The sequence below is a fragment of the Seriola dumerili genome, unplaced genomic scaffold (genome assembly GCF_002260705.1).
Source record: "Seriola dumerili isolate Sdu_G_001 unplaced genomic scaffold, Sdu_1.0 BDQW01000044.1, whole genome shotgun sequence".
In the NCBI taxonomy this organism is placed as follows: Eukaryota; Metazoa; Chordata; class Actinopteri; order Carangiformes; family Carangidae; genus Seriola; species Seriola dumerili.
The window spans coordinates 4,963,122-4,987,191 of NW_019174299.1; the positions used below are offsets into that span (position 1 = coordinate 4,963,122).

The window sequence follows — 24,070 nt, forward strand, 5'->3', positions numbered from 1 at the left end:
AAACATCCAATTGTGTTACAGCTACACTGAATAAAACAGTCTCTCTGCCTTCCTTTCTATGAATTTTAAGGCAGAGCATCAATGAGGATTCAGAGATTTTTTTTGTATGTGTGTGTGTGTGTTTTAGGGGGGTGGGGGGTGTAAAAGTAACGCTGTAATATATTGGGAAAGCAAACAGAACATGTGCACTAGTTCCTTTTTCTGATCTGATAAAAATGTGCAAAGGAGAAGTACCTGGGCGCTCGCTGTGGAGTCAACACCTCGGGTGATTTTGACTGTAATGTGTGTTTGTGACTGTGAGTCATCAAAGGGAGGTGACTGGTGTGGCTGGACAGATTCCTCACCTCTTGAGGCATTTGGACAACATGAATCAGCACTCAGAATAATCTGGCTAAACATAGGGAAGGCAGCAGACAGTTTCCTCTAAAGCTGGGGTTAGAGGAAAAGCGTTCACACTGGACCATCAGGGGGTAAATGAAGGAAAATGCTCCTCATTTACATTATAGCGCCTGCACAAGACCAGAATTACGACACCTGCATAAGATTGAAATATACACAGTGAGGAATTGACGTGATTACATGAAGTGTAATGCTCCAAATGCTAGAAAAAAACTTTGGTGACTGTGCATATAAGCATGTGGTGCATGTTTTCAGCTCTTTCATACAGAGAATAAGACTGCACAACTTGCATACTGTACTGTTCTGACCTTTAACCCCCTTTTCCAGCAATTTCCTGGGATTGAACAGCAGTAGCACAATTGAGGCTCTCATCATAACCAGAAAACCCACACTGAAGCCAAGTAATACATTAACCAATTTGCTAACTAAATAATAAAAATGGACGGAAAAAGTAAAGAACTGTAGTATGAGTCAGATACATCAGTGTGTGAGGTAAATGGTGTATGAAATGCAATTGCTACTCACACTTTTGCTAATGCCAACCGTATCAGAACATTTGAGATCATGTGGACTAAGATGGGCTTCCACCGCTACCTATCCAACTTGATCTCCACAAACACATCTTTCAAAGTAAATATGAAATTGTTATTTGTTAATATATAATAAAATTCCCTCCTGTAGTTGATCATTCTGTGAGTTTGAAGGGGACCTATTATGCTTTTCTGAGCTTTCCCTTACTTATAGTGTGTTATATAGTTTTTTTTTGTGTGCATGTAAATGGTCTCAAGGATCAAAGTTTACATCAAAGAGAGAAACTCTGTCAGGGTAAAAACCCAGTTTTCTCCTTTGTATGAAACGCCTCGTTGGGGGTCCAGACATTACTTCCTGGTCCGATTGACGTCGATAATTCTATTGGTGTTGCCCACTTTCAAGCTTGGCACGCCCCCACACAAGGCACAACACATAACTATTTATGGTGAAGAGTTTTCATTAGTTTTGTAGCCATGCTGAAAAGACTGTTCTTAATTTCCTGCAGAAATTTACTTCATTTTCTCCACTGCTCTAAACATTATAGTATGAGCCCACACTTCAATGAGGACTGCTTCAGAAACCACACACAGTTAGACGTTTCATTTTCACAACGGTTATTTCTGTAATCCACAATTGATGTGGCGAACAGGGAACTCAGCCTCACAGCCTGTCGTTCTGCATTGTTATTGTGGACGTTAACCGCGACCTGATCCTGTTAGTAAGAAGCAGCATACCAAAGATATAAATGCTTAAACGTTTGTCAGTGTTGACATGCTATACCTTGTTAGCGCAGATAAATTATCCAGTTTAACAGCTGAGTTAATTTTTTCAGTAACTATGCCCACTAACGTTAAATCCATTCAGATTTACCGTCATGGTAAACCAGCAGGAGGTGAAGTGGTGGAGACTCCCTACCTGTGGACTGTCTGTCTGTTCCTCCGTTATTTATCTTCCTTTAGTCTGGAAGTGTCCATACATTAAAATCAAAAGGGTTTCTTATAAAAGTATTCCAAGTTATGAATATTGTCATCCAAAGTTTGTTTACAGGAGACGAACGGAATGTGTCGTTGCCATGGATGTTGCCGGCAAGCTGACCAATCAGAGCACACTGGGCTCCAGCTCCAGAGGGAGGAGGGGGACCTTAAAGAGGCCTGAGTTCTAACAGAGCTTTTCAGACAGAGGGTGAAGAGAGTACAGTATAAAATGTAAAACAGAAGAAAAATAATGACTTTTCAGAACATTGAAGAGTGTAAATCTTTTTAGCCCACACCAAGAATAAAATGATGAACACTAAAAATGGCCATAATAGGTGATCTTAAACATCAGGGACCAAAAGCAAGAAAGCAGAATCTGAAATTGTCTATCGGCAATGTAAAAGCTTTCACTAACATGCTGATATGAAAGAAATGACCTCGCAGCTGGCTTTTGTCCATCCATATTTCTTTCGAATCTCCTCTCCTCTCTACCAATGGCCTGTTTTGTTTTGTGTGAGGCTGGGACTTATCTATGAAACCTGGTGCCAAGTGGGAGACTGTTGCATAAAGGCTATATCTCAAACAAGCAAGGTCTTGCCTCAAAAAACAATCATGCCAATATTGTCTATAAACACTTATCAAAATGTTTTGACATTGCTAACATATTCAAGAGCCAAAAATCATATTCAAAAGCCAGCAGCAATGTCTGTACTTCAAACTTACATGTTAAAAGGATAATCTGTCAGAACATACAATTCTGTTTCTATATATAGACATTCAGCAGTTATACTACTTCATAATCTATGACATCACAGCATGTTCAGTGCATTCAGAGGGTGTTCACACCTTCACTTTTTCTCTTGTTGCAGTCTCATGCTAAAATCCTTTAATTCATTTTTCCCCTCATCAGTCAACAAATATTTGCAAACTTAATAAAAAGATAAAAACTAAAGTATCACATTGACATAAGTATTCCATTTAAGTAGTACTTAGTTGAAGCACCTTTGGCAGCAATTACAGCCTTGAATCTTCTTGGGTATGATGCGACAAGCTTTGCACACCTGGATATAGGGATTTTCTGCCATTCTTCTCTGCAGATCCTCTCGGGCTCTCTCAGGTTGGATGGGGACCATCGGTGGACACCAATTTTCAGGTCTCTCAAGATATGTTCGACTGGGTTCAAGTCAACGCTCTGTCTGGGCCACAGAGTTGTCCCTAAACCACTCCTGTGTTGTCTTGACTTTGTGTTTAGGGTCTTTGTCCTGTTGGAAGGTGAACCTTCGGCCTAGTCTCAGGTCCTGAGATCTGGATCAGGTTTTCATTTATGATATCTCTGTCCTTTGCTCTGTTCAGGTTTCCCACAACCCTGACTAGTCTCCCTGTACGGGCCGCTAAAAAATACCCCTACAGCATGATGCTGCCACCACCACCATGCTTCACCATTGGTATTGGGCAGGTGATGAGTGCTGCCTGATTTCCTCCTGACAAGACACTTTGAATTGAGACCAAACAGTACAGAGGGGAGGCCACCCAGATCTGTGCCTCGACACAATCTTGTCTCTGAGCTCTGCAGGTTCCTTCCTCCTCATGACTTGGTTTTTGCATCAGCTTTGAGGCCTTATATAGACAGGTGCGTGTCTAATCAATTGAATTTACCACAGGTGGACTCCAACCAAGTTGTAGAAGCATCTCAAACGTGATCAAGAGAAATGTAAGCAAACTTAATGTCAAGTGTCAAAGCAAAGGATCTGAATACTTGTGTCAATGTGATATTTCAGTTTTCATTTTTTTGCTTTGTCATTGTGGAATATTGAGTGTAGATTGATGAGAAAAAAATGTTTTTTTGGTTTTGTTTTAGCATAAGGCTGCAAGATAACAAAATGTGAAAAAAGTGAAGCAGTCTGAATACTTTTTGAATATCACTGTTAAATATTAATAAATCATATGAAGGGATTTAGGATGACTTTATCTCTTTACCTGCAGTAAGAAACAGGATCTGTAATGCAGACATACAAAATGCAGACAGCACGTAGAGGTAGTAACTAGACAGACACTCCAGCAGAGACGAGTGTTTCAGTGAGAGATGAGCTTTAAGCCTAACCACTCTACACAGATCTCTCAATCTATCTTGAACATACACACTTCCTGAGTACTGATAATTGTTACTAATCTTAAAGAGACATACATACAAATCATTTCACTTCCTGGATATGCCACATTAACCAAAATGTAGCCTATTTTACTGTTAAAGTTTGCATATTAGTCATTGTTAAATAAAAATAGTGGATTACTTCCTTGTTGCAAGGTTTACTGGCTGCAGCTCAACAGTTGTCCTCAATTCAAGTTACAAAAAACAACTCTGAAAGATATGAGCTTCATACTTGAGCCAAATATGCTCTAAATTTGCTCTAAACTCCTTTCTATCAACAAAGCACTCAAGTACTGAGAGGAAGACAAATAAGAAAAAACCGCCACCGACAAGAGCCTCAACCAAAATTCACTTCCTGTCTTTGCATGTGCTCGGCTGCCCGCTCCCTCTGCTGGGCCCAGCCCTGCTATACTGGAATGCAGCTGACAGACAAACAAGGCTCTGTGGCTCAGCCTCTCCACAGACAGATATTATAGAAGATGACTGTCAGGTAAAAGGTATTCATCAGTGGCTGAGAATACCAATGCAGCAGCAGCGGCAGCACCCTCGGCTGTCCTGCCTTCACCTGAGCTAGCCTAGCACATGGAAAAATCCAAATCCAATGAGGCCTCGACTGCTTTAAACAAACGAGTGTGTGTGTGTGTGTGTGTGTGTGTGTGTGTGTGTGTGTGCCACGGAGAAGGAAAAGGGGAGGTTGTGTTGGCGTGTCTGAAGGGGTGAGCGCTGATGCGGAATGGCAGCAAAGACAGACGCCAGGCTACTCTCCTGTGCTTGGTTAAGAGCAGGGAGACAGCACAGCGGGCCTCTGACAGAGCACGTTTTATGGGAGTGTCTGTCTGCTGGAATGCACTCTGCTACAGGCCAGATTCCACAGCATATTCAGGGTGTACTTGTGGCAAATTGGTTCTCATCAATACTAGCCTCCTAACAAGCTAGCATGACTTGTAACGTTAGGGTTGCATGGGTCGCTTGTGCATGAAGAGAGGTTCTGGAGGTAAATCATTTCCAGCCCCGAGCAGTTTGGGAAAACATTAGTCATGATGCATTCAAGAATGCATCCAATCAAGAGCTGATGTTACTTTGGATAATGTGCTTTGTGTGCTCCTCCTCCATCCTCCTCGTCTGTCAACCCCAACAGATAAGCACATCTCAACACGGATTGATTTTCAATAGCCATTCAGATGTCCATTAGACAAATTATCTACTTGCCTCAAGCCATGCTTTTGTAAAACTATGTAAACATAGCTCTTCCTATGCCTAGCAAAGAAGACCCCACCCACCTTACAAGTTAAGTGTGTTGCATGTATGCCCTATCTTCTTGTAAAGTTGCAGCAGCATTTAATTAATGTAATATGTTCACCTTTACCTCCCTCCAAGCTAAAGGGGACACAGGAAGATGCTCAGCACCAGTGTTAACTCAAATTGTTGCTGGAATGTGGATGAGTGACCTGGACTGAATCACTATGGGTAAAACTGATGAGATTACCACCTTGGCTGAGATTAGGCTTTTGACTGAAAACTAATCACCCCTGATTTGGATTAGCCAGTGAATTGGACACAGACATCAGTCCACGCTGCATTCAACAGTGGTATACACGAAAAGCTTGGGCTATGGGACTATAATATTCTCTAAAGACACCCCGAAGCCATCTTTCGTTCAGTATCTGTAAGGTAAATCCTTCAACCACTGAATGCGTTTCTCAGAGAAAGCCCCGAGACGTTATCAATCAGTTTCCTTAAAGCTGTGGTGCCAGCCAGGCCCAGACCAGCCTCGGCTGTCGGAGGCACTGTGAGGCGCTGGTTTAGGGTAAATCAATGTCGCAGCCTGAAGCCATTGTCTTGAATAAAACTATTTAAAATTCAGGTTGATTAAAGTAGAAGAATGTCTACACTATAGGGTGTAATTTCCGTTTCTGGTCCGCGCTGTTTAGCCATCGCCTCCCAGACGGTAGCTAGCTGTTAGCTTGACTAGCTAGCGAAATACCTGTCCTGTTGGGGTGTTCAATTCATTCACAAAAATGTGTGAAATGAGTCATTTTAGCAGAGTAGAAATGAGTTCAGTAAGGGTGCAAGTGGAGGAGGGCTCATTAAGGCCATTTTGTAAAAGAAGAATAGACAGTAAGCCTGTTTAGTCATGTCCTTACCTTGTCCAGACAATTCACTTTTTCCGTGGGGTAAACGACTAGATTACATCTGCCACACAGCGGATTCATGTTGGAGGAATGCTCTTCTTGCTAGTTAGCACAGAAACCGCCGATGATACTGGTTGTAGCTGTGTGCTGCCGAGTACTCACGTCAAAAACTAGCTATAGTGTACAATTATGATCAGTAGCAGACCAACACTAATCTAGTTGTATGTAGCAAATCCAGGAGCTTGTTGTTGTCGTTGTAGCCGCACAGCTGGCTGTCAGTCCACTAACCAGACACGGAAAGCGCGCTCCCGCTGCCCCCCTCCTTCCCTCCCTCGACTGCGCGTGTCCGAGCAGAAAGGGAAGAGGTAGTGTGGGAGGTTCACTTTTTTTTTACTTGGAAGAAAGATCTGATTGTTATTTCATAGGTTTACCCACAGCATCTATACATTTTACACATTCAACTGAGACTTCACCATGTGTGTATGATTTGAAAATGATGCAACACACACTCAGTTTTGCGTAACTGTGAAGAAATCCAGGTCAACCTTTGTGCATGTGCAACATATCTGTCCTCGTCCCATCTGCGCTTGCATAGCAAACTCATGCAATCATCTTTTTTGTTGCTGTTTTTTGGGGCTTTACCAATCCAGTGATCTCAAATCACATTTTTACACATCTGCCACGTTCACTGCATAATCCTACTTGAAGTCCATGTGATACATTTGTTTAGGATGACACCTGCTGACAAAAGGGTTGTACTGTATCCCCATAAACATGGCATTTTTTGTTGAGATTTTCTCTCCTGTGCCTGTAACATTTTATGGTTTTGCGCTCCCTTTATGTGCAACATCAAATAATGCTCAATCTAAGATAAAAACACAGAGCATAAGCCCTGTAAGCTGATATACTGATCAGGAATTGTATAATGCATTGTGTTCTTGCAAAACAAAAGGTGGAACTTAAAACAGATTAACTTCACCATCAAAAGCAGCAGGAACTGAAATTGAAGCACGCACAGATCTTTATTTGTTTGATGTAAAACATCATAGATTATGTGTTTATCTAAAGTCATGGCATGCAATTCACAGTTTTTTGCAGTCAAATTATACAAACTTTAAAAAAGGTGGAATGCAACCATTATTTATTCCAACAGAGATATAAATTTCAAATGAAATCATTTAATATCAAGCTATGGGTAGGTATAATCTACCCAAACAGCAAGTTTCATCTTTTTTGCAATGGAGCCACTTAAAAAAGCTTAAAAAAACAATCATAAACTTAATGCAAAAGTTGAACTGGCTTTGGAATGTAAATGTTTGGAGAAGTGTATACTACACGTTTGAATGTGGTTAAAAATCAGTTCAATGCAAATATCTTCCAAGTTTCCATTCATGGTTTCAACATGGTCCAGCTTCAACAATGCTGTCTTTCTCATGTCCTTCTCCTTCCACTTCTGTGTAACCGGGCTGTTGCTTCTGAAACTTCCAGGAAGGCCAGTAGTTCTTGCGTCGCTTGAAAGCAGAAAAAAACAAGTTTGATGAGGACATACGTCAAGAATAGCTTGTCTCCAATTGGAGGTGTAAGGGCATATTTAGTGCTCACCTGGATGAGGTAAAGTGGTGACGTGACAGTAGGATGGTAGTTGATGTAAAGAGCAACAAGTATCAGCACCAAGAGTAACACAAGAGCAGCAGCTATCCCGGCTATCACTCCTGTGTTAGCCAGCCCTTCACTCTTGGTTGAAGCATCTGTCTTCACATCTGTATTAAAGATCAAGATGCATGATTAAGAATCCTGTCATGTAGCTTGACTATAAAGGCTCATACGGATATTAACTCACCATTGCCTGCGGTAAATATATGATGTTTAGTGTCATCTGAAAGAAGACAGAAAGGAGTAATTTTAATATGTAGTCTGAGCATCTCTTTTTGAGCATCTAAATGTGAAACACTGCCCACATTAGGCTGGACTATACATTGTGACGACACAAAAAAATAGCTCAGCCTCACCATCACTTTCACAGCCTTTTTGCAAAGGAGTCAAAAATGTCACCTCCTCGATCTCTGGTGTGATAGAGGAACCGGTAGAGCTGTCACCCCTGCTGTAATCCTCACAGGTTGCATCTTCGCTCTGCCCACACAGAATATAATGATAATAGGTGCATTAGTCTAAAAAAAAAAACAAAGGCAAGTAAGCAGGTATTCGTTTCTGATGCACCAGCACTACCTCTACTAAACAGCCATATTCCAACCATTCCTGTCTGTGTCTGTCCATGCCATCTGAACACCTAGAACACACAAAATGTATATTCATAAGGCATTAAACCTCCACCTGTGTTAACACCAGAGCCATCAGATTGCCCCACTCACCTCTGGAGCACATGACACCAGCTACAACCAGAGGTTTGGTTGGATGAGAGGCAGAGCTCACAGCTGTCGTGTTGCAGGCAGGCTGCACAGAGAGAAAGAGACGAGCAAGAGAGAGTTTGACTGTGTCGACGCATCCAAATACGCTGAATCATTGAAACTGATTTTGATGTCTTGCCACTGATTTAATATGGGTATAGATCACTTACTAGGCAGTGGAGTGAACTCAACAGCAGAGTAGCTGGTGATCTTTGTAATGTCTATCTCAACCCTGTGGTACTCGTAAATCGACTGCTGTTGGGCATCTGTGTCAGAGATGTCTCAGAGTTATATATGTATAAAACCTTTGGATGGAAGCACTGTGGCTAAAAGCACCTATATGAACACTATTACTGCTGACCTGGTGATTGAGAAGACATGACCATGAAGGCATCAGACAAACCGACCTTCACTGGATGCTCAGCTGAACTGATCACATCTAATGACAGAGGGATCTGGTAAACAGAAAAAAAAGAGAACCCACTTATGCATATTACAATATGGAAGAGCAGTGAACAGGTTAGGGTAAAGGTCAGCTTCTCACATCTCTGTAGCTGAACGTGATGGTTCCTGTTTTGTAGAGCGCAGCCTGGAAGGTGAAGGCTCCCTCTGACTCTTTGCCAGGGAGTATGACCTTCTCCCACTGGACCACAAACACCTCACCTGAAGAGAGCGAAGGTTACGACTTTTATTCTATAATAGAGCAATCCAATCATGTTTTAAACAAAGATCACATGTTTTCAGAAGCAGGGGGCACCCAGATTTGAACTGGGGACCTCTTGATCTGCAGTCAAATGCTCTACCACTGAGCTATACCCCCTATTACATACAGCAAAAACAGTCTGCTAATGACTACAGGATAAAGATCTTTATATATAACTTACAAAGAAAAAAAAGTGAATTCAGTAAAAAAGTTTAACAAAACAAGACCATGTTTGAATATCAGGTAGTATCTCACCATTATCCAGGTACTGCACAGTGGAGTCTTTGGAGTAGCTGGGGTCAAAATTAGCCATTAGAGGGGCGATGTACTGGGTTGTGGTCAGCATACGGTGAGTAATGTCCCCTGTGAAGATAAACCCTGAAAATGGCCAGATAGGAAAACTGTGTAAGACCTGAGAACTACTTGTTACATTGCAAAAGCACTTTCCCGCTCTGAACATATGCTGGGAAGGTCACTAGAACATCTGTTAGAAAATCAAAGTGTACCTCCTGTTGCTATGATAATCTGCCTCAGGTAATGTCCGTAAAAGGGAAAGTCAAATGACAGGGCGACCCGCTGCAAAAAGAGTAGACACAGAGAGAGAGAGACATTTTAATATAGGTTGATATGTCACTTTTTAAAGTAAACTAAATGCATAACTCACAGATTGTAGCCTCTGGTTATGAGGTTATGTTGTGAGTTGTTTTTCTGCAGTGCTAATCAGCTCCTAAAGGAGGAGGAGAAACAGGAAGTTGGCATTTGACTTGGAGTAAGGAAGCTGCAAAATGCGGAGGAGTCTGGGAAAAAGTTGTTGTTTAATTTCTTTCCCTGCAAGATCACTTTTACACATTAAGTAACTCCATCAGACTTTAAAGTTATGATTCTTAAGATTTTTATCAAATGAGACTCTGTTTTTTATTTTTTTAGCAGCAGCCATTTCAGTTTTCATTGGTAGTGGTGAGTTCCCCGTCCTCCTGCTGCCTACCTGCACACGAGGGATTTACATGAAAGCATAGAGCATATAATCTAGCGTTACTTTTCAGTCAGTTATATTAAATCTCATACACAGCAGACTCTCACTGTCCACTGCACCATAGGTGTCACTACTCCACATCCATTCCTTATAAGGGAAAGCCATTTATTCTGAAAGTGAGTCCTTGCAGTTAGAAATATCTGAAGCTTAGAAGTCATTTTTTTCACATCATTGAGGGGGCACCGGAATATGAACCAGGGACCTTTTGATTTGCAGTCAAATGCTCTACCACTGAGCTATTCCCCCTATATCGCTATCTGCACACTTGGTCTTATCGTAACATAGAGATACACACCTGCGTACACTAGCAATCTCTGTCGCAGCTTTCTGCGATAAACATTTTTCCTTGTCTGATGTAACTATTTTGAAAGGATGTAGTTAAAACATAGACACAACTTGGCCATGTAGGAGCAGGTCATCGAGGTTACTGGATGTGAACTTTCCAAAACAGATAATCTACTAAATAACTGAGATTCACAACACCATGATTTATCAACCAAAATCCATATTATCAGTCTCGAGATCAATGGAGAAATGGGACAGCTGGAACCACTAATAAAAATGATTACCCTTGAGTGCAGCTTTAGCTGTATGAAAATATACTAAACTGCAAGCACATTTTCCTTCCTGACTTCGTCCATTCATGATCTGCTGTAAGAGCTGTTTCTCCAACTGCTGCTTTTACACCTGTGTAACCTGGATTGGTTGTTCCTACAAATCCAATGTACTCAAGAATCCTGGGTTTAGTCCATCTGTGTTCCTCCTAGGTAGCTTTTCCTTCCCTGTGCCTGATCCACCACATCTTTCTGTATTAAAGTGAGCTGTGTGTACTGCACAGGTGCCAGGTGTTGGACAATACAGGTCGAGACTGGGCAGGTGCTGACAGCCTCTGGCAGGCCTCTAGCTTTTGGCATGTACCAACAGCTCCCAGTCCCTGAGCTCCCCTAGCAGTGTTTCTTTATGTTTCAGACTGAATTCCATCCTGGCTTTCCCCAACACAAAATGCTAGGGCAAAATTTCAGGCTTCTCTTATTTGACAAGTGCAGAATCAGTAGCTGCCTGTGTACTCGTATACTCCTAGTTGCAGGAATGTTGTACTTTAGCACCAAGGACATAGAAAAGATGAGTTTTGCATGGTTTCATGGTGAAATTGTGATCAGATTTAATAGAAAGGAAATGGGAAGAATGCAAATTTGTCTTAATTCGCTCTAAGGATGATTTACAGATTACAGCTGTTATTTAAGCAATCTGATCATGTTTAAACAAATAGTACATAATTATATTAGCAGGGGGCACCCAGAGTTGAACTGGGGACCTCTTGATCTGCAGTCAAATGCTCTACCACTGAGCTATACCCCCTATAACATATAGCAAAAAACAGTCTGCTAATGAGCATATGAATAAAAATCTTTATATTTCACTTACAAAGAAAAAGAGTGAATCCATGTATATCTTTGGTCACGTTTCAGATTGAATTCTCTCCTTGTCTTATTCAGAAACATTTTGAAAGAATTCAGGCTCCTGGGTACTTTGTTATCTGATCAAGGAAATAGGAAATATGGTTTTTGCCATAAAAGTCACATAATAGACCTCTCAGTTTGTCTGTACATCAGGGCCACATTGCACTAAGCTTGACCTCTTCGCTCAAACATGGTTTCAAAAACAGTCACATAAGCATAGCAGCTTCCAAGCTGTATGTTTTCACAAGCAGGGGGCACCCAGAGTTGAACCTCTTGATCTGCAGTCACATGCTCCAAAGTGACATCGCCCTGCTCGGCCCAGTAAATGACCAGACAGATGATCAAAATGTATAAAAGAATTATGGACCCATTAACAACTGATGCTGCTCTATATGCGCTCGGTCTGTGTATGCTACTTTGTGTAAATGCTGCGCTTTAGCACTTTATCTCACAAAGGACACAGGAAAAATAGACCTTGCTATCAAAACAGTATCTGTGCACGCTGGCCTGTGTGAACACACAAGATGCTATTATGATGAAGACAGACATTAAAGTTTGTCTCCACATTTTATCTGACTTTAGAAAGTAAGTTCAACAGGCTTATCCATCAAAATAACTTACAAATAAATTTAGAAGTGTGGGCATTCATTTGTTAACTCAATGTCAGTTTCAGATCTTTAAGTTCAACCATCCCTCCTTTAAAAATGTGAAGAATCAACAGCTGTCTTAGTGCATAAAGCTGGAACAGTATTGCACTACAAGGATACAGGATTAACAAATTGTGCTATGAGAACAGTTGTTGTATTTGGAAACGTTTTTATCTGTCCAAACTGTGAGTGACTTACAACAGGCAGAGAGACCACCTCAGGGGTTTTAAAAGCACACATGTATGTACAACATCACACATGTACCCAGGAGCAGGGGGCACCCAGATTTGAACTGGGGACCTCTTGATCTGCAGTCAAATGCTCTACCACTGAGCTATACCCCCATAAAAAACAATCTGGTAATAAGCATATTAATTAAATTCTTTATGTATAATTTACAAAGAAAACAAAACAGTTGTATCTTTAGTCGGGTTTCAGATTGAATTCTTGTTCTTATTCACATATATTCACAAAAAATGTGAAGGCAAAAAATTCAGGATTCTCTCATTTGATAGATAAAGAGTTACTCACTATGTGCTCAGTTACTGTGCACCACTTTGTGTAGATGCTGAACTCTCTCTCACAAAGGACACAGGAATAATAGATGTTGCTATCAAAACAAGATCTTTGCATGCTGCCGTGTGTGAACACACAGGATGCTAATATGATGATAATAGAGATCTGACTTTAGAAAGTAAGTACAACAGGCTTACCAATCAAAAGACTTTAAAATAAAAATGTAAACATCTCACAAATAAATTTAGAAGTGTGTGCATTCATTTGTTAACTCAATATCTGTTTCAGATCTTTTCAGTTCAGCCATCTCTCCTTTAAAAATATAAAGGATCATCTGCTGTCTTAGTGCATAAAGCTGGAGCAGTGTTGCCACTTAAGCAGCGCTTCTGACCAAGGAGTTCAGAATAACACATTCTGCTATGTCAAAGGTTGTTACAGATATTTGGAAACTTTACAGTGTTATCTGTCCATATTGTGAGTGACTAACAGCAGGCCTCTTCAGGGGTTTTAAAAGCACACGTGATTGTACAGGACAAGGCACCTTACATGTTTTCATGAAGCAGGGGGCACCCAGATTTGAACTGGGGACCTCTTGATCTGCAGTCAAATGCTCTACCACTGAGCTATACCCCCTGTTCCAATGAGGCATCAACTCTCATTCAACCATTATTAGATTACAATCCATCATCATTTTCTTTTTTATGAATAACTACTAAAGAAGGTAAGAGAGTACACGTGTTTTGTGTGTGTGTGTGTGAGACTCACCACAGCCTGTTTGTATGAATTTGACAGAATGCCATGGACTCTAACTTGGCCGTGCCGGACGTCATTCATGTCTACCCATAGTTCCTGTGTGCGTCGGTCCTTAGGGCCAAAGCTACGCCATGTGTAATATTTGCCAGAATCCTCCTTCCAGACAGAAAACCACAGAGGATCAGAGAGTGTACTGGTGTGACTGTGTTCAGAGAGTGTGTCATAGAGGCATCAAGAGTTCACTGCGAACACGGTTTAATCACATGCTGCCATATGCTTCTCCAAGTGAGTGGAAAAGAGAAAAATTTGCTTTCCAAAAGAGGGCAGTGTTTGACTCCAACTAAAACAAACAGAACATGTCAAAAGCCAGAAACATAATAAATGCCACAAACCATTACAGTCACAAGAAACACTGTGGTGCAACACTCACCACTACGCGTGTCATGTTTTCTGGCAGGGTGTCGATGGTTAGTCCTCCACCCGAGACCGCCCTGCTCATCATAGCGTGGTCTGAGGATGACCTCTGGGCTCTGTGAGGATGACTGTCACCTCCAGTCGACCCTTCACGCTGCTGTGAGATACCACTGTAAAAATCATCTGTCAAAAAAGAATGAACATTGTGTTAGTATGTTCTGGTCATTATGGGATACGATGACATAAGCACTTGCATCTCACCTTTCAACTTCTAAATCCACAGATTTCCACACTTCAATTTTAATAGAGAAACAAAAGTACACCAAAGCTTGTATTTGTACCCTGGCAGCAGTACCACACACTGCTGGGAAACATTTCCGATGCCAAATTTGCTCAGACTCTTAAGAATGATGTTTATAGTTGTGGCTCAGAGCTCAGTTAGTCAGCCTAACGAGAAATTACAAGTTGCTTGCAGCCTCAGCCTCGTGAGTTGAAGCCGCTGTTGAATGAAGGCAAGAACAATACAAATAACACTTAGCCATTCTCAGAAGGAACTGTCAAGTCCTACAAACAGTGTAAACCACATTTGGTAAGCAAACTGGGGTGGGTTGGCTTTCTCTCGAGCCATATATTCAAAGAATAAAATAGAGTCTGTGGGTCAAAGCCGCACTGACGCTGGAAGTTCCTCTCTAGTAGATGTTTGGAGTTTACTTTTGCACTGCACTGTGATATTCTATGGATTGTTGAAAATGCATGTCTGCTGCCTGGCACATTCACATTCATACCAAGTCTTGGAAGCAGATCCAGCTTTGGGCATAGGCCACCTACGTGGCTGCCACGGGCGCCAGCAGCCAGAGGTGTCCCAAAGAGGAAGAAGAAATATTTTGTAGATTTACTTTAAAAGTCTGTCACTGACATCCACTGCACCACTTATTCACAGAGCTCTAAAGACCGGACACTGAGAGAGGACTGCAGACAGACTGTAAGACATTCTGCTGGGGGCAGAATATATAGAAATACCAGTTAATTTAAGTTTCAGTTATATAACAGCAGCAGTGAACGAAGCTTGTTTTACATCCGTTATTTACTGTATATTATTTAATTTTATATTCAGCAGGTGAACACACCTCTGCAGTGCTGCTGTTAGTCTGCCATTTTGTTATTGCTGAGGTCAATGGGGGGGTAGTGTAAATCCCGTCCAGACCTTTCTGCTACAACAGATTCACACTGACATCCTCTCTCTTGGTGTATAGGCCTAAAGCATGCACTGAAAGTTGTGCACTTATGGGAAAAAAAGTAGAAATAAAATAAATATTGCATTAGAAAAAACATGGTCAGGATAGCCATCAGTGAAAGCCTCAGCACCTGCTCAGATGAACTGTAACCTAATAATGTTAGGAACTAGAAAGTAAGAATGGTGGTGCGGGCTATGTTTTTATATGCTTAGCTCTTTTTAAACATACTTGCAGAGTTATCTTGTGTAAAATAAAATGATCAAAGAACACATAATTAATCAATTATTCTGGAAGACTGCAAAATCTGAGAAATTGAAAAATATATTTAGCTTCCACAAAACAAATCTGCTCTGCTTTTAAAAACAATTTCCAGAGTTTACAGTTGTGTTGAAAATTTTCCAATCTTACTTCCTCTACCTCCACAAGCTAGTTGATAAAAGCTTTGTGTGGCTCATAAAAACATCCAAGAATTTGTGATGAGAGACAAGCGTATAATATATACAGTATGTGGCAAGTAATACTTGCTGTTTTAAAATTTAACAAAAAAGGCATGAACAAACTGAAGTGACCTTATTCTGGATATGATACAACTAATACTAAGCAACATTCAGACCTCTGTTGAACATGAATCCCAAATTTCTGGCAGCCTGTTTGATATCTGTTTCCAGGTTGCCAGGGTAGCATCATATCATACATTGTAGAGGGTGAAGTTTGCCAGATACAACAACCTCCAGGCTGCTTTCATTCAGATAAAGAATGTTTTAAAATATAGAAACCAGGAGGGAGTCGATGACTTACTGAAAGAAGCACTATTGTATTGTATTATATAAGTCCACACAAATGTTCAGGACTGTTAAAATGACAGCTTGACATGATTATTTCATGTTAAGTCAGCAGAATTATATTTTAAAAAATGAATATGTACATGCAACTGTGGGAATGAGGCGTGAAAAGTATCAGCTGTTATTTTATATCACAACATTGTCATCTATAATATTACGGTGATTGCGGCTTTTTTAGGTACAATACGGGACACGATGGTGACGTCACAAGCAGACTATATAAACCCCGGGACGGCACATTCGTTTCGCGGGGTGTCGTACCTAACCCTAAATGAGGATGACCTCCTGTGCCCAACGTTTGCTGTTTTCTCCTCTGTGTGTGGCTTTCAGTGAACCACAGGAGGTTTTTTTGTGGCGCTGGGAACGTTTACCAAACAAAAAAAGCCAAGAGCGTCACTCCGTCATGTTCAGTTTCCCGACAGAAACACCGTGAGTGTGGTCAGCCCGGCTGCCGCGAAGAGTTGGTCTCTGTTGCTCCGGTGTCTTCATGGCGGGAGTCTCGGCAACTGAGCAGATAAAAACTGAGCAGGGCGACTCTACCGGGGCTCCAGTGGCCCGGTTAGGAAGCCCAAGCTCAAACACACGATAACTTTGAGTTAAAGTCCGTTTTCTCTGTTTTGTGTTTGCTAGCTCTACAGGTCATGCTAACTCCAGTGTCTGTCCTGCCTTCAATGTTACACGAACCACCGGATTCAGATTCAGATACTCCACGACTCCCACGCCTGCTGCTTAAAAGATCACTATGGTGGAAAAGTGACCGTACGTGAATGGCTCAAAATGGGATTTTCAGGAATATTTGACACGAAAAACACTAAATTTGATCGGTGCCGCGCTCCTGCAGCGTTGTTGCAGCTCTGTCCTACACACCTGATTCAAATAAATAGTAATGATATCCCAACCCATGGTTGGGCTGTTATGGGATGCCAGACGAAGGCAAAAAACTTGTTCTTGGACGCCAGCACGATACATGGCAGTTTCATTTCATTTCCCAGAAATCAGCCAGTACTAAAATGGTGCCGAAAATTAATTGGCATCTATTTTGACTATTGATCAAGTGTCTGAGGTTTTCCTTAAGTTTTTTTTTTTTTTTTTTTTTTCTCCACAAGGCCCAAATTCACTGGCACCATATTCTCAAAAGAGACGTTTTCTATGAGTAAACTGGTCAGAATTTTTTTTTTTTTTTTTTTTTTTGACACAGTCCTCAACATAAAAACCTCTGAGTTGATATGTGGTTCAAATTTTTTTTTCAAATGATATTGAGTAAACCTGGAGCTTTTGGAGTAAAGGTTATCCAAGTTTGGATCCCAGCTCCCATGCAGTGCACTAACGTTGTAGTCCTATCTTAATTATATCAGATTATTTTAATTTTGAAACAGTTTGCTTGTGACATGGCTGAGAACATTTTGCCAGCACAGTTTTTTGTTTCTGACTCATCCTGGAGGAGGATGTGCGTGTGTGAAACTTAATGCAAAGGTATAAAACATCTCAGACTTTGTAAAGACGGGTGAGGGTGGAGACATTTATAGCATATGGGTGCACATTCAATAAAATGTTTGCGATAAAACCAGATTTTCAGGTTTGCAAAACCTCATAAATGTGAATAACCTTATTAGGTACTGTATCTGTAGCTGACAAATTATGACGATTAAAGCCAGACCCACATTATAACTCAAGGTGTCTATTTTATTTGTGTCTAAATGGACATGAAAAGTGAACGTAACTCATTTTTCTAACCACCTGAACTAAGTTTAAAAAAAAAAAAAACTTGAACATCAGCCATTCTATACATGTTTTAAGCCTAATTAAGGACAGCAGAGAGCGTTCTTGCATGCAGACATAGCCTACCTCCCACTTCTCTACAATTCTTTTACTGGCACATGTTAATGAGACAGTGAACAGACAGAACTTCCTCACTACAGTTTTGCAGATGCTCGTTGTTAGTCAGAGAGTAGTTGCAGCAGGCAGCCTCAGCTCAAACGTATAATTAACAAGAAAAAACATTTCAGAATATTAAATATGACATATTGAATATGGCTTATTTTCCATGAACTTCTAAACAGGTTCCTATGGGCACCGGCACCCAGTGAAGCTCCTCTTACACCAGTGTAATGGTAGACGACGTTGGTTTGATGCCCGGATTTGTGTCCTCAGCGTGGGAGGGAAACAGTCCCTCAACAGTCCCTAAGTTTCAGACGTGTGGGACATTGGCTGGTGAGGCCTGTGTTAGACATCACTCTGCATTCACACAATTATAACACTGATGTCTTCCACAGCCATCAAGGCTACAATGCCTCATTTAACAAGTTTGTGAAGTGACAGGCCAAACGTCTTGACCTCATAGGGAGCTCATTGTATTTGTTCACGAGTGTTTCTCTCCACCCTTTGATTCAATTAAGTAGTGCGTCAATGTGTTCGTGGCAGCTCATATATTAAACCTAGATGTGTGATTGTTGAGCGTAGGATCCACCCTGTTATGGCATCTATGAGGTAAGAAGAGAGACGATGTGCGCAGAGTTGTTGAGGTCTGCAGTGCAGCAGATAAACAGTCTGGTTTATAAAAGCTGGGAGGGGTGCAGACGCTGATTATGAAGTTGTGGATTATAATATCTACTCAGGTCAATGCTCCCCCAGCCAGTAGTATTGAAATCACTGGCAGATAACCATAACAGTGATATTGTCTCAGCTGTCCAGGATAAACTGACAAAAACTCACTCTGCACTCATCCATTCCTGTCTGAATTATTCACTGGATCGCACATACTCCAAGCTCTGCTCCTACTGCTGAGTATCCTATAACAATTCATACAAGACAGTACATTAAGTATAATGAAAAAAGTAAACCCACTTTTTTAAACTTGTGTACTCTACCATTTTGATATTCTTGGAAATATCTGAACTCTGTTATTATTAAATTAAATAAATATAAACAACACTAGTATCCTCAATGTTGAACCTGCTGATAAATGCACTCTGATTCTTAAATGCACTGACTTTTTAAAAATGTATTATATTGTTTTTATTGTTTTTATGCATTTATACTTCTTAATATTTTTTTTAAAAATTTTCTATCCTATGTTCTTTTTATCTATTTTTACATTAAGCACTTTGAAGTGCCTCTGAGTATGAAATGTGCTATATGAATAAACTTGCCTCGGGTGCATTAGTGGAAGAAGTATTCAGATCTGAAATCCCCAGCATTCAAAATCTTAATTAAATAAGAGCACAGACATGTCATCAGCATGTCAAAAGTAAAAGTACTCATCCTGCAGCCTCATGCAGTGCACATTGATTTAATAAACTTGTCTTCTCATAAATTCTTATGTATTTGATTAAATAAAAATCCAAAGGGAGTAGATTGCAACAGAATACCGAAGTGATGAATCGATATCGAGACCTTGATTTGTTTTGTTAATCTGCTCTGCTTTTTGGAAAAAAAACAGGGTGGTGCCTCGGTTAGAAGATAATGCCTAAGAATAGATGATGGACCCTCTCACTGTTCATTTTCAGCACCTCAGCCAAACTTGAGCTACACTGTGCCAACATGTAACAGTGCTGGTGAGTCCAAAAGTGGGAAAAATGTCTTTTGTTTAAGCGCCTCTTAGTTAAGGACACACACAGGGGTTTGTGCTCAAGATGCCAAAGTTTTAAAAACGGGCAATGAGAGCAGCTCTGAGGAAAAGGAAGACAAGTCGAAGCAAAAGTACCAGTATGGTTAAACAGGAAATTTTTTTTCAAATTTAGGCAATAAAAGGGGCAGATGTTTTGGTCAGAAAACTGACCTCTCTCCAGTGGTTTAGAAGCTACCAAACAAACCACGACATTTAGCTGTCTTTTTCTGTGAGCGGTCAGCTCAGAGCGGTCTGAGAGGACACACCCTTCCTGGAGGAGTTGGCATGGATTCCTCAACATCACCCACAATAAATATGTATAGTTCATTTCAAGGAGCCTGGTTGAATTGCAGATGTGCAATTCCAGTTTTTTTTTTCTCTGAATAAGTTTCATGCACATGTCCTTCATATCTGAGAAAAGAAATGTGCATGTTTAACCAAATCTCGACAACTGATAAGGCGGCCCATCTCTTAGTATGTATTTTGGCCAATAACTGAGCAGCTGACACAGTATGGACAACACCTTCAATACACAACACTCAGGAATCTTAAAAATGACAAATACAATTGGTAATATCCCTAAAAGGGTGCAAAAAGTTACACTTCACAATAAAACTATAAAGACAAGAGCCTCCAATTTTGGACAAGTCTTGTTAAGAAAACATAAGTGCACTGATTTTCCTCTGTTATGGTGAAATCAAATCTCTGCATGGAAGAGGCAAAGACGTTATTTCTGTTTTTCATTGTCTGATAAGAAAAATGAATAAAAGCCAAAACCATATCCCATACAAATCCTCTTCCAAATTACAGCATAATTCAGCGAATAAGCTGCTCAGCTGTTGGCAGATAACTGTTTTTGTTCTTGCCACTTTATTGTTCCTAAAACACAAGTGTGTTTTGCTCTCACAAGTCAAATTGCACATGACTTTTATAAAATAAGAGTCAATCTGGGATCCACAGACCATAATATCCTATCTATGATTTGATCTCACAAAACAATCTTTTTCACTTTCAGTCTCGTTCCTGCAGCTCCAACACGTCTGGATTGGCCTCAGGCTATTTGTTAAGCAAACTTCTCAGCAGGACAAGAGACGAGAGGCCAAACACTGAGGTCATTGTCGGGTACACATTTCATTTTCAGCTCTGTTGTTTTTACAGTCTGGTTCAGATGGTGCAGATGCCTCTCTCAGGACCAAAGTAATTTTTCAAAACTGCGCTGTATATAATGTTGAGCGACAGGGCAGATAAGAGCAAATTAGGCAAAGGAGAGGAGGACATGCTCGGTTTGCACTCACAGCTGACCCCTTATGTTGCAAGCACATATATCTGAGTGCCTCAGTGCTGATGCTGTTTCATCTGCAACACATTTCTCTATGCAGAAACCCTCTGGATCATTTTTTGATGCTGTTATAAATGAGCATTTTATATTAGCTCATAATATATGATATATATTACCAATTTTCAACTTTATATTGTATCTACTCAATCACAAGCAACTGTTATAGGCCATAAACCACTGATGTTTGTGGGTCAAATTCCTCAGAATTAGAATAATATATTAAAACAAATCTCCTGCATTTCATTCTGTATCCCTTCACATTTATATATAGAAATATATTGCAGCTGATAAATGCATGAACAAATGCCTCTCTCCATTCTCTAGCAGGGAGGCAAGAGGAAAAACAAAGTCCAAATCTAATTTTAAACCTCAGACAGGCTGTTTGTGGGTTGTTGTTTAGACTCAGTCACATGCTTGTGGAAGAGGGTATTTTTATTGTGCACTTTATTGTAAACTAGGTCACTCACTTTTGTGCGTAAAATGAAAAGGGCATGGCACCATGCCCGTTTGCTGCTCCACACAGATTCCTGCACAAGTCTTGTGGTTTACAGTTAAAATAGCAAAAAAAAGCGCACACAGTGTTAATATACGAACATGAACTGTTCCTTTAGCTGCAGGGCTAACAGACAGATGGCTGTGGCAACCAATTGAGAAAACCATTTGCATGCAGGGTTTAATTGCGCAGGCTTCAAAGCATTAAGTAAAAGTACAAACAGGACAAAAGTGGGTGAAGCGGGAAGACAGAGCTGCTACACCTGTATCTGGTGTAGAAGTGAGCATATGCAATGATGGAAAGATTAGAGCAGTGATGATGGAGGGGAAATACACATGGCTCACCTGTTTGCTGCTGGACCCAAACTCTAACCGTCTGTGTTTGGGAGAAACAGAGGAATAGCATCACCAAATTGAACCACATGTTGGGAAACAAAGGATTGGCTGCTCTCTTCTCCTTCTTCTTCTTCTTCTTCTTCTTCTTCTTCTGTTTGCAGAAATACTTTTCTCCGATTCCCCACTTCCACCCGTCACTCTCTTCCTTCCCTCCGACTCTCACTCTTCTACCACACACCGCTCGGCTTCCAACTACACCCTTTCTCTCCTCCTCAGTGCTGTTCGTTCGTTGTCATGGTGATCACAGAGGCACAAGGATCAGCTGATGAGGCTTTGGAGCAGGGAGGAGAAAGTCCATCATCTGCACACTTTTACAGTGAGTTGTCTTCTTCTATATAATGTATTTCTCTGTTTGGGATTCCACTTTAGTTTTCTGGTGTCACAGCATCATTCAGTGTGAGAGAAGTGTAAATATGAAAATCCACTGGAGTTTCACTCCACACCAGCGGTGTGGCGCCTCCCCCTGTCCAAACCAGCTGCAAAGACAGTGAGAAATCTGACGTCTGAGATTAGACATGGAGATCATGATGCTACCACTGCCAGCCCTTAAATCAGTGCTAGTTATGATATTACATAGTCCATGTCAAGTTTGTTTACAGCTCCTCAAAACACTGTGTCTATTTTCTAACAACTACATTCTTTTGTTGCCCACATGGAACAGAAAAGTCTCTTTGTTGCTATTTAGTTTCCAGCAGCTATGTAAAAAAAGTGGTAATTATGGTATGCAAAACTGATAAAAAGCAAGCTTTACAAGCACTGTGGCCTCTCATTGCCACCGCTTTCATAGTTTGTATCTGCTTTGAGAGCAAACACGGTATCCTTGGCAGAGAAAATGGTAGCTGAGCATTTATTGGAGTCACAGCTGGAGAGGCAATCAGTATCCTGTCCAATAATCCAGGCTGCAAACGCAGCATACAGCGTCACAGCAGCAGGTGGGAGTTGCCACACAGAGAGGCCATACTGACTTTTTCAAGCAAATAATACACATCTTTCACATGCTCTTGTTTTCCAAAAATTAATGTTTTACCTACTGTGCATAAAGTTAGGATCCCTTGTGCTTCCGCAGATGGTGAGCTTCAGCAGCAGCAAAGGGACGGCAACACAAAGCTGGAGTATTATTCTGAAAAGACTGTAACTCTGTAAAATACCCACTTGATTTGTCTAAATCAGTCCGCTGAAGCCTCGTGTTCACTTCATGAGCACAAGACAGGAGGGACAGTTACAGCGACCAAAAAATCAGAGTCATAGTTCAGAGGCAAGGGGAACTTGTAGATGCATATATACACCTTTGATGATATAGCATGATCATTTCAGTAACTTCACATTGATTCATTCTACAGGCAAAGTATTAACTGATATTTCTTAGACAATAATTTTGTATTACACATAAATTAGAACACCCCAATCTCACATTCAGTCGTGTGTGTGCATGATGTGTTGTTACCAATATCAATCACAAGATGTCACTGGAGTTGTGGCTCAAAATGCATCCAGGGGAATAGACTTTTTTCACTGCAGACGTGATGACTTGTCAAGGCAGGTGAAACTATTTTGTTGGCTCAGTTCCACCAAGTGTCCCAGTAATCCTTGACAGTGAGCCAGCATGCACAAAACCAGGACCCTGGAACTAATGCACCTAAACTGAATGTTATCACCTGAATGTACACCTGTGCTTTTCATGCTATGACAAGCCTGAATGTCTGCAGTGAAAAAGGTCTACAGAGCTCTCTATCAGGAATTCATTAGACAGAGATAAAGATAATCTGAAACCCACTGTCAAACATTTAAAAAAAGAAATCTCAGTTTTTCTCTCTCACTCTATATTTCACTTTATAATACTGCAGTCCAAAATGCTTTAAACACCCACCTATAGGTAAAATTATGTGTGTCACTTTTATGCAACTTAGATTACACTGAGATGGTTAAGTAGACTGTTACCTGTAGGATTACCACAGCTCTTTACATTGTCCTGCAGCCCTTGCCTGCATTATAGCTATATGTTTAAGTTAGCCTAAATCTGTTGAGCTAGATGTTTTTGTTTAG

The 24,070-nt window shown here is 40.8% G+C and overlaps 2 protein-coding genes and 5 non-coding genes across 8 annotated transcripts in view; all 7 read right to left on the reverse strand.

Annotated features, from left to right (window-relative positions):
- Positions 1-6,501, reverse strand: part of lasp1 (LIM and SH3 protein 1) — a 30,876-nt gene extending 24,375 nt beyond the window's left edge. Inside the window, exon 1 of one of the 2 annotated variants that reach the window (XM_022739525.1) lies at positions 6,198-6,501. In XM_022739525.1, coding sequence (XP_022595246.1) covers positions 6,198-6,266 — 69 coding nt within the window. In that variant the 5' untranslated portion in view covers positions 6,267-6,501. The remainder of the gene's footprint in view (positions 1-6,197) is intronic. The other variant, XM_022739524.1, reaches the window with a different exon arrangement.
- A 766-nt stretch (positions 6,502-7,267) lies between these two features.
- On the reverse strand, positions 7,268-14,491 carry LOC111217727 (plexin domain-containing protein 1-like). Its single transcript, XM_022739712.1, has 14 exons — positions 14,458-14,491; positions 14,133-14,299; positions 13,715-13,858; positions 9,800-9,869; positions 9,549-9,671; positions 9,135-9,253; positions 8,952-9,045; positions 8,761-8,856; positions 8,555-8,636; positions 8,412-8,472; positions 8,195-8,315; positions 8,026-8,061; positions 7,788-7,945; positions 7,268-7,696 (listed from the first exon to the last, which is right to left on the reverse strand). The coding sequence occupies exons 1-14, from the start codon at positions 14,489-14,491 to the stop codon at positions 7,583-7,585; spliced, it is 1,419 nt and encodes a 472-aa protein (XP_022595433.1). The 3' UTR covers positions 7,268-7,582.
- Positions 9,339-9,410, reverse strand: trnac-gca. The gene has a single exon. It is a non-coding gene; the product is annotated as a tRNA-Cys (tRNA).
- trnac-gca lies at positions 10,501-10,572 on the reverse strand. Its single transcript has one exon. It is a non-coding gene; the product is annotated as a tRNA-Cys (tRNA).
- trnac-gca lies at positions 11,614-11,685 on the reverse strand. The gene has a single exon. It is a non-coding gene; the product is annotated as a tRNA-Cys (tRNA).
- trnac-gca lies at positions 12,706-12,777 on the reverse strand. Its single transcript has one exon. It is a non-coding gene; the product is annotated as a tRNA-Cys (tRNA).
- Positions 13,511-13,582, reverse strand: trnac-gca. Its single transcript has one exon. It is a non-coding gene; the product is annotated as a tRNA-Cys (tRNA).
- Positions 14,492-24,070: the final 9,579 nt, after the last annotated feature.

Excerpts from the sequence above, each read along its gene's own strand:
- LOC111217727 (XM_022739712.1), bottom strand. The coding sequence starts at position 14,491 with ATGTTTCCCAGCAGTGTGTGGTACTGCTGCCAGG. Across the intron at positions 13,859-14,132 it reads AAAACATGACACGCGTAGTG|GAGGATTCTGGCAAATATTA; the intron begins GTGAGTGTTGCA and ends TCTGTCTGGAAG. Across the intron at positions 9,254-9,548 it reads TGTGCAGTACCTGGATAATG|GTGAGGTGTTTGTGGTCCAG; the intron begins GTGAGATACTAC and ends CGCTCTCTTCAG.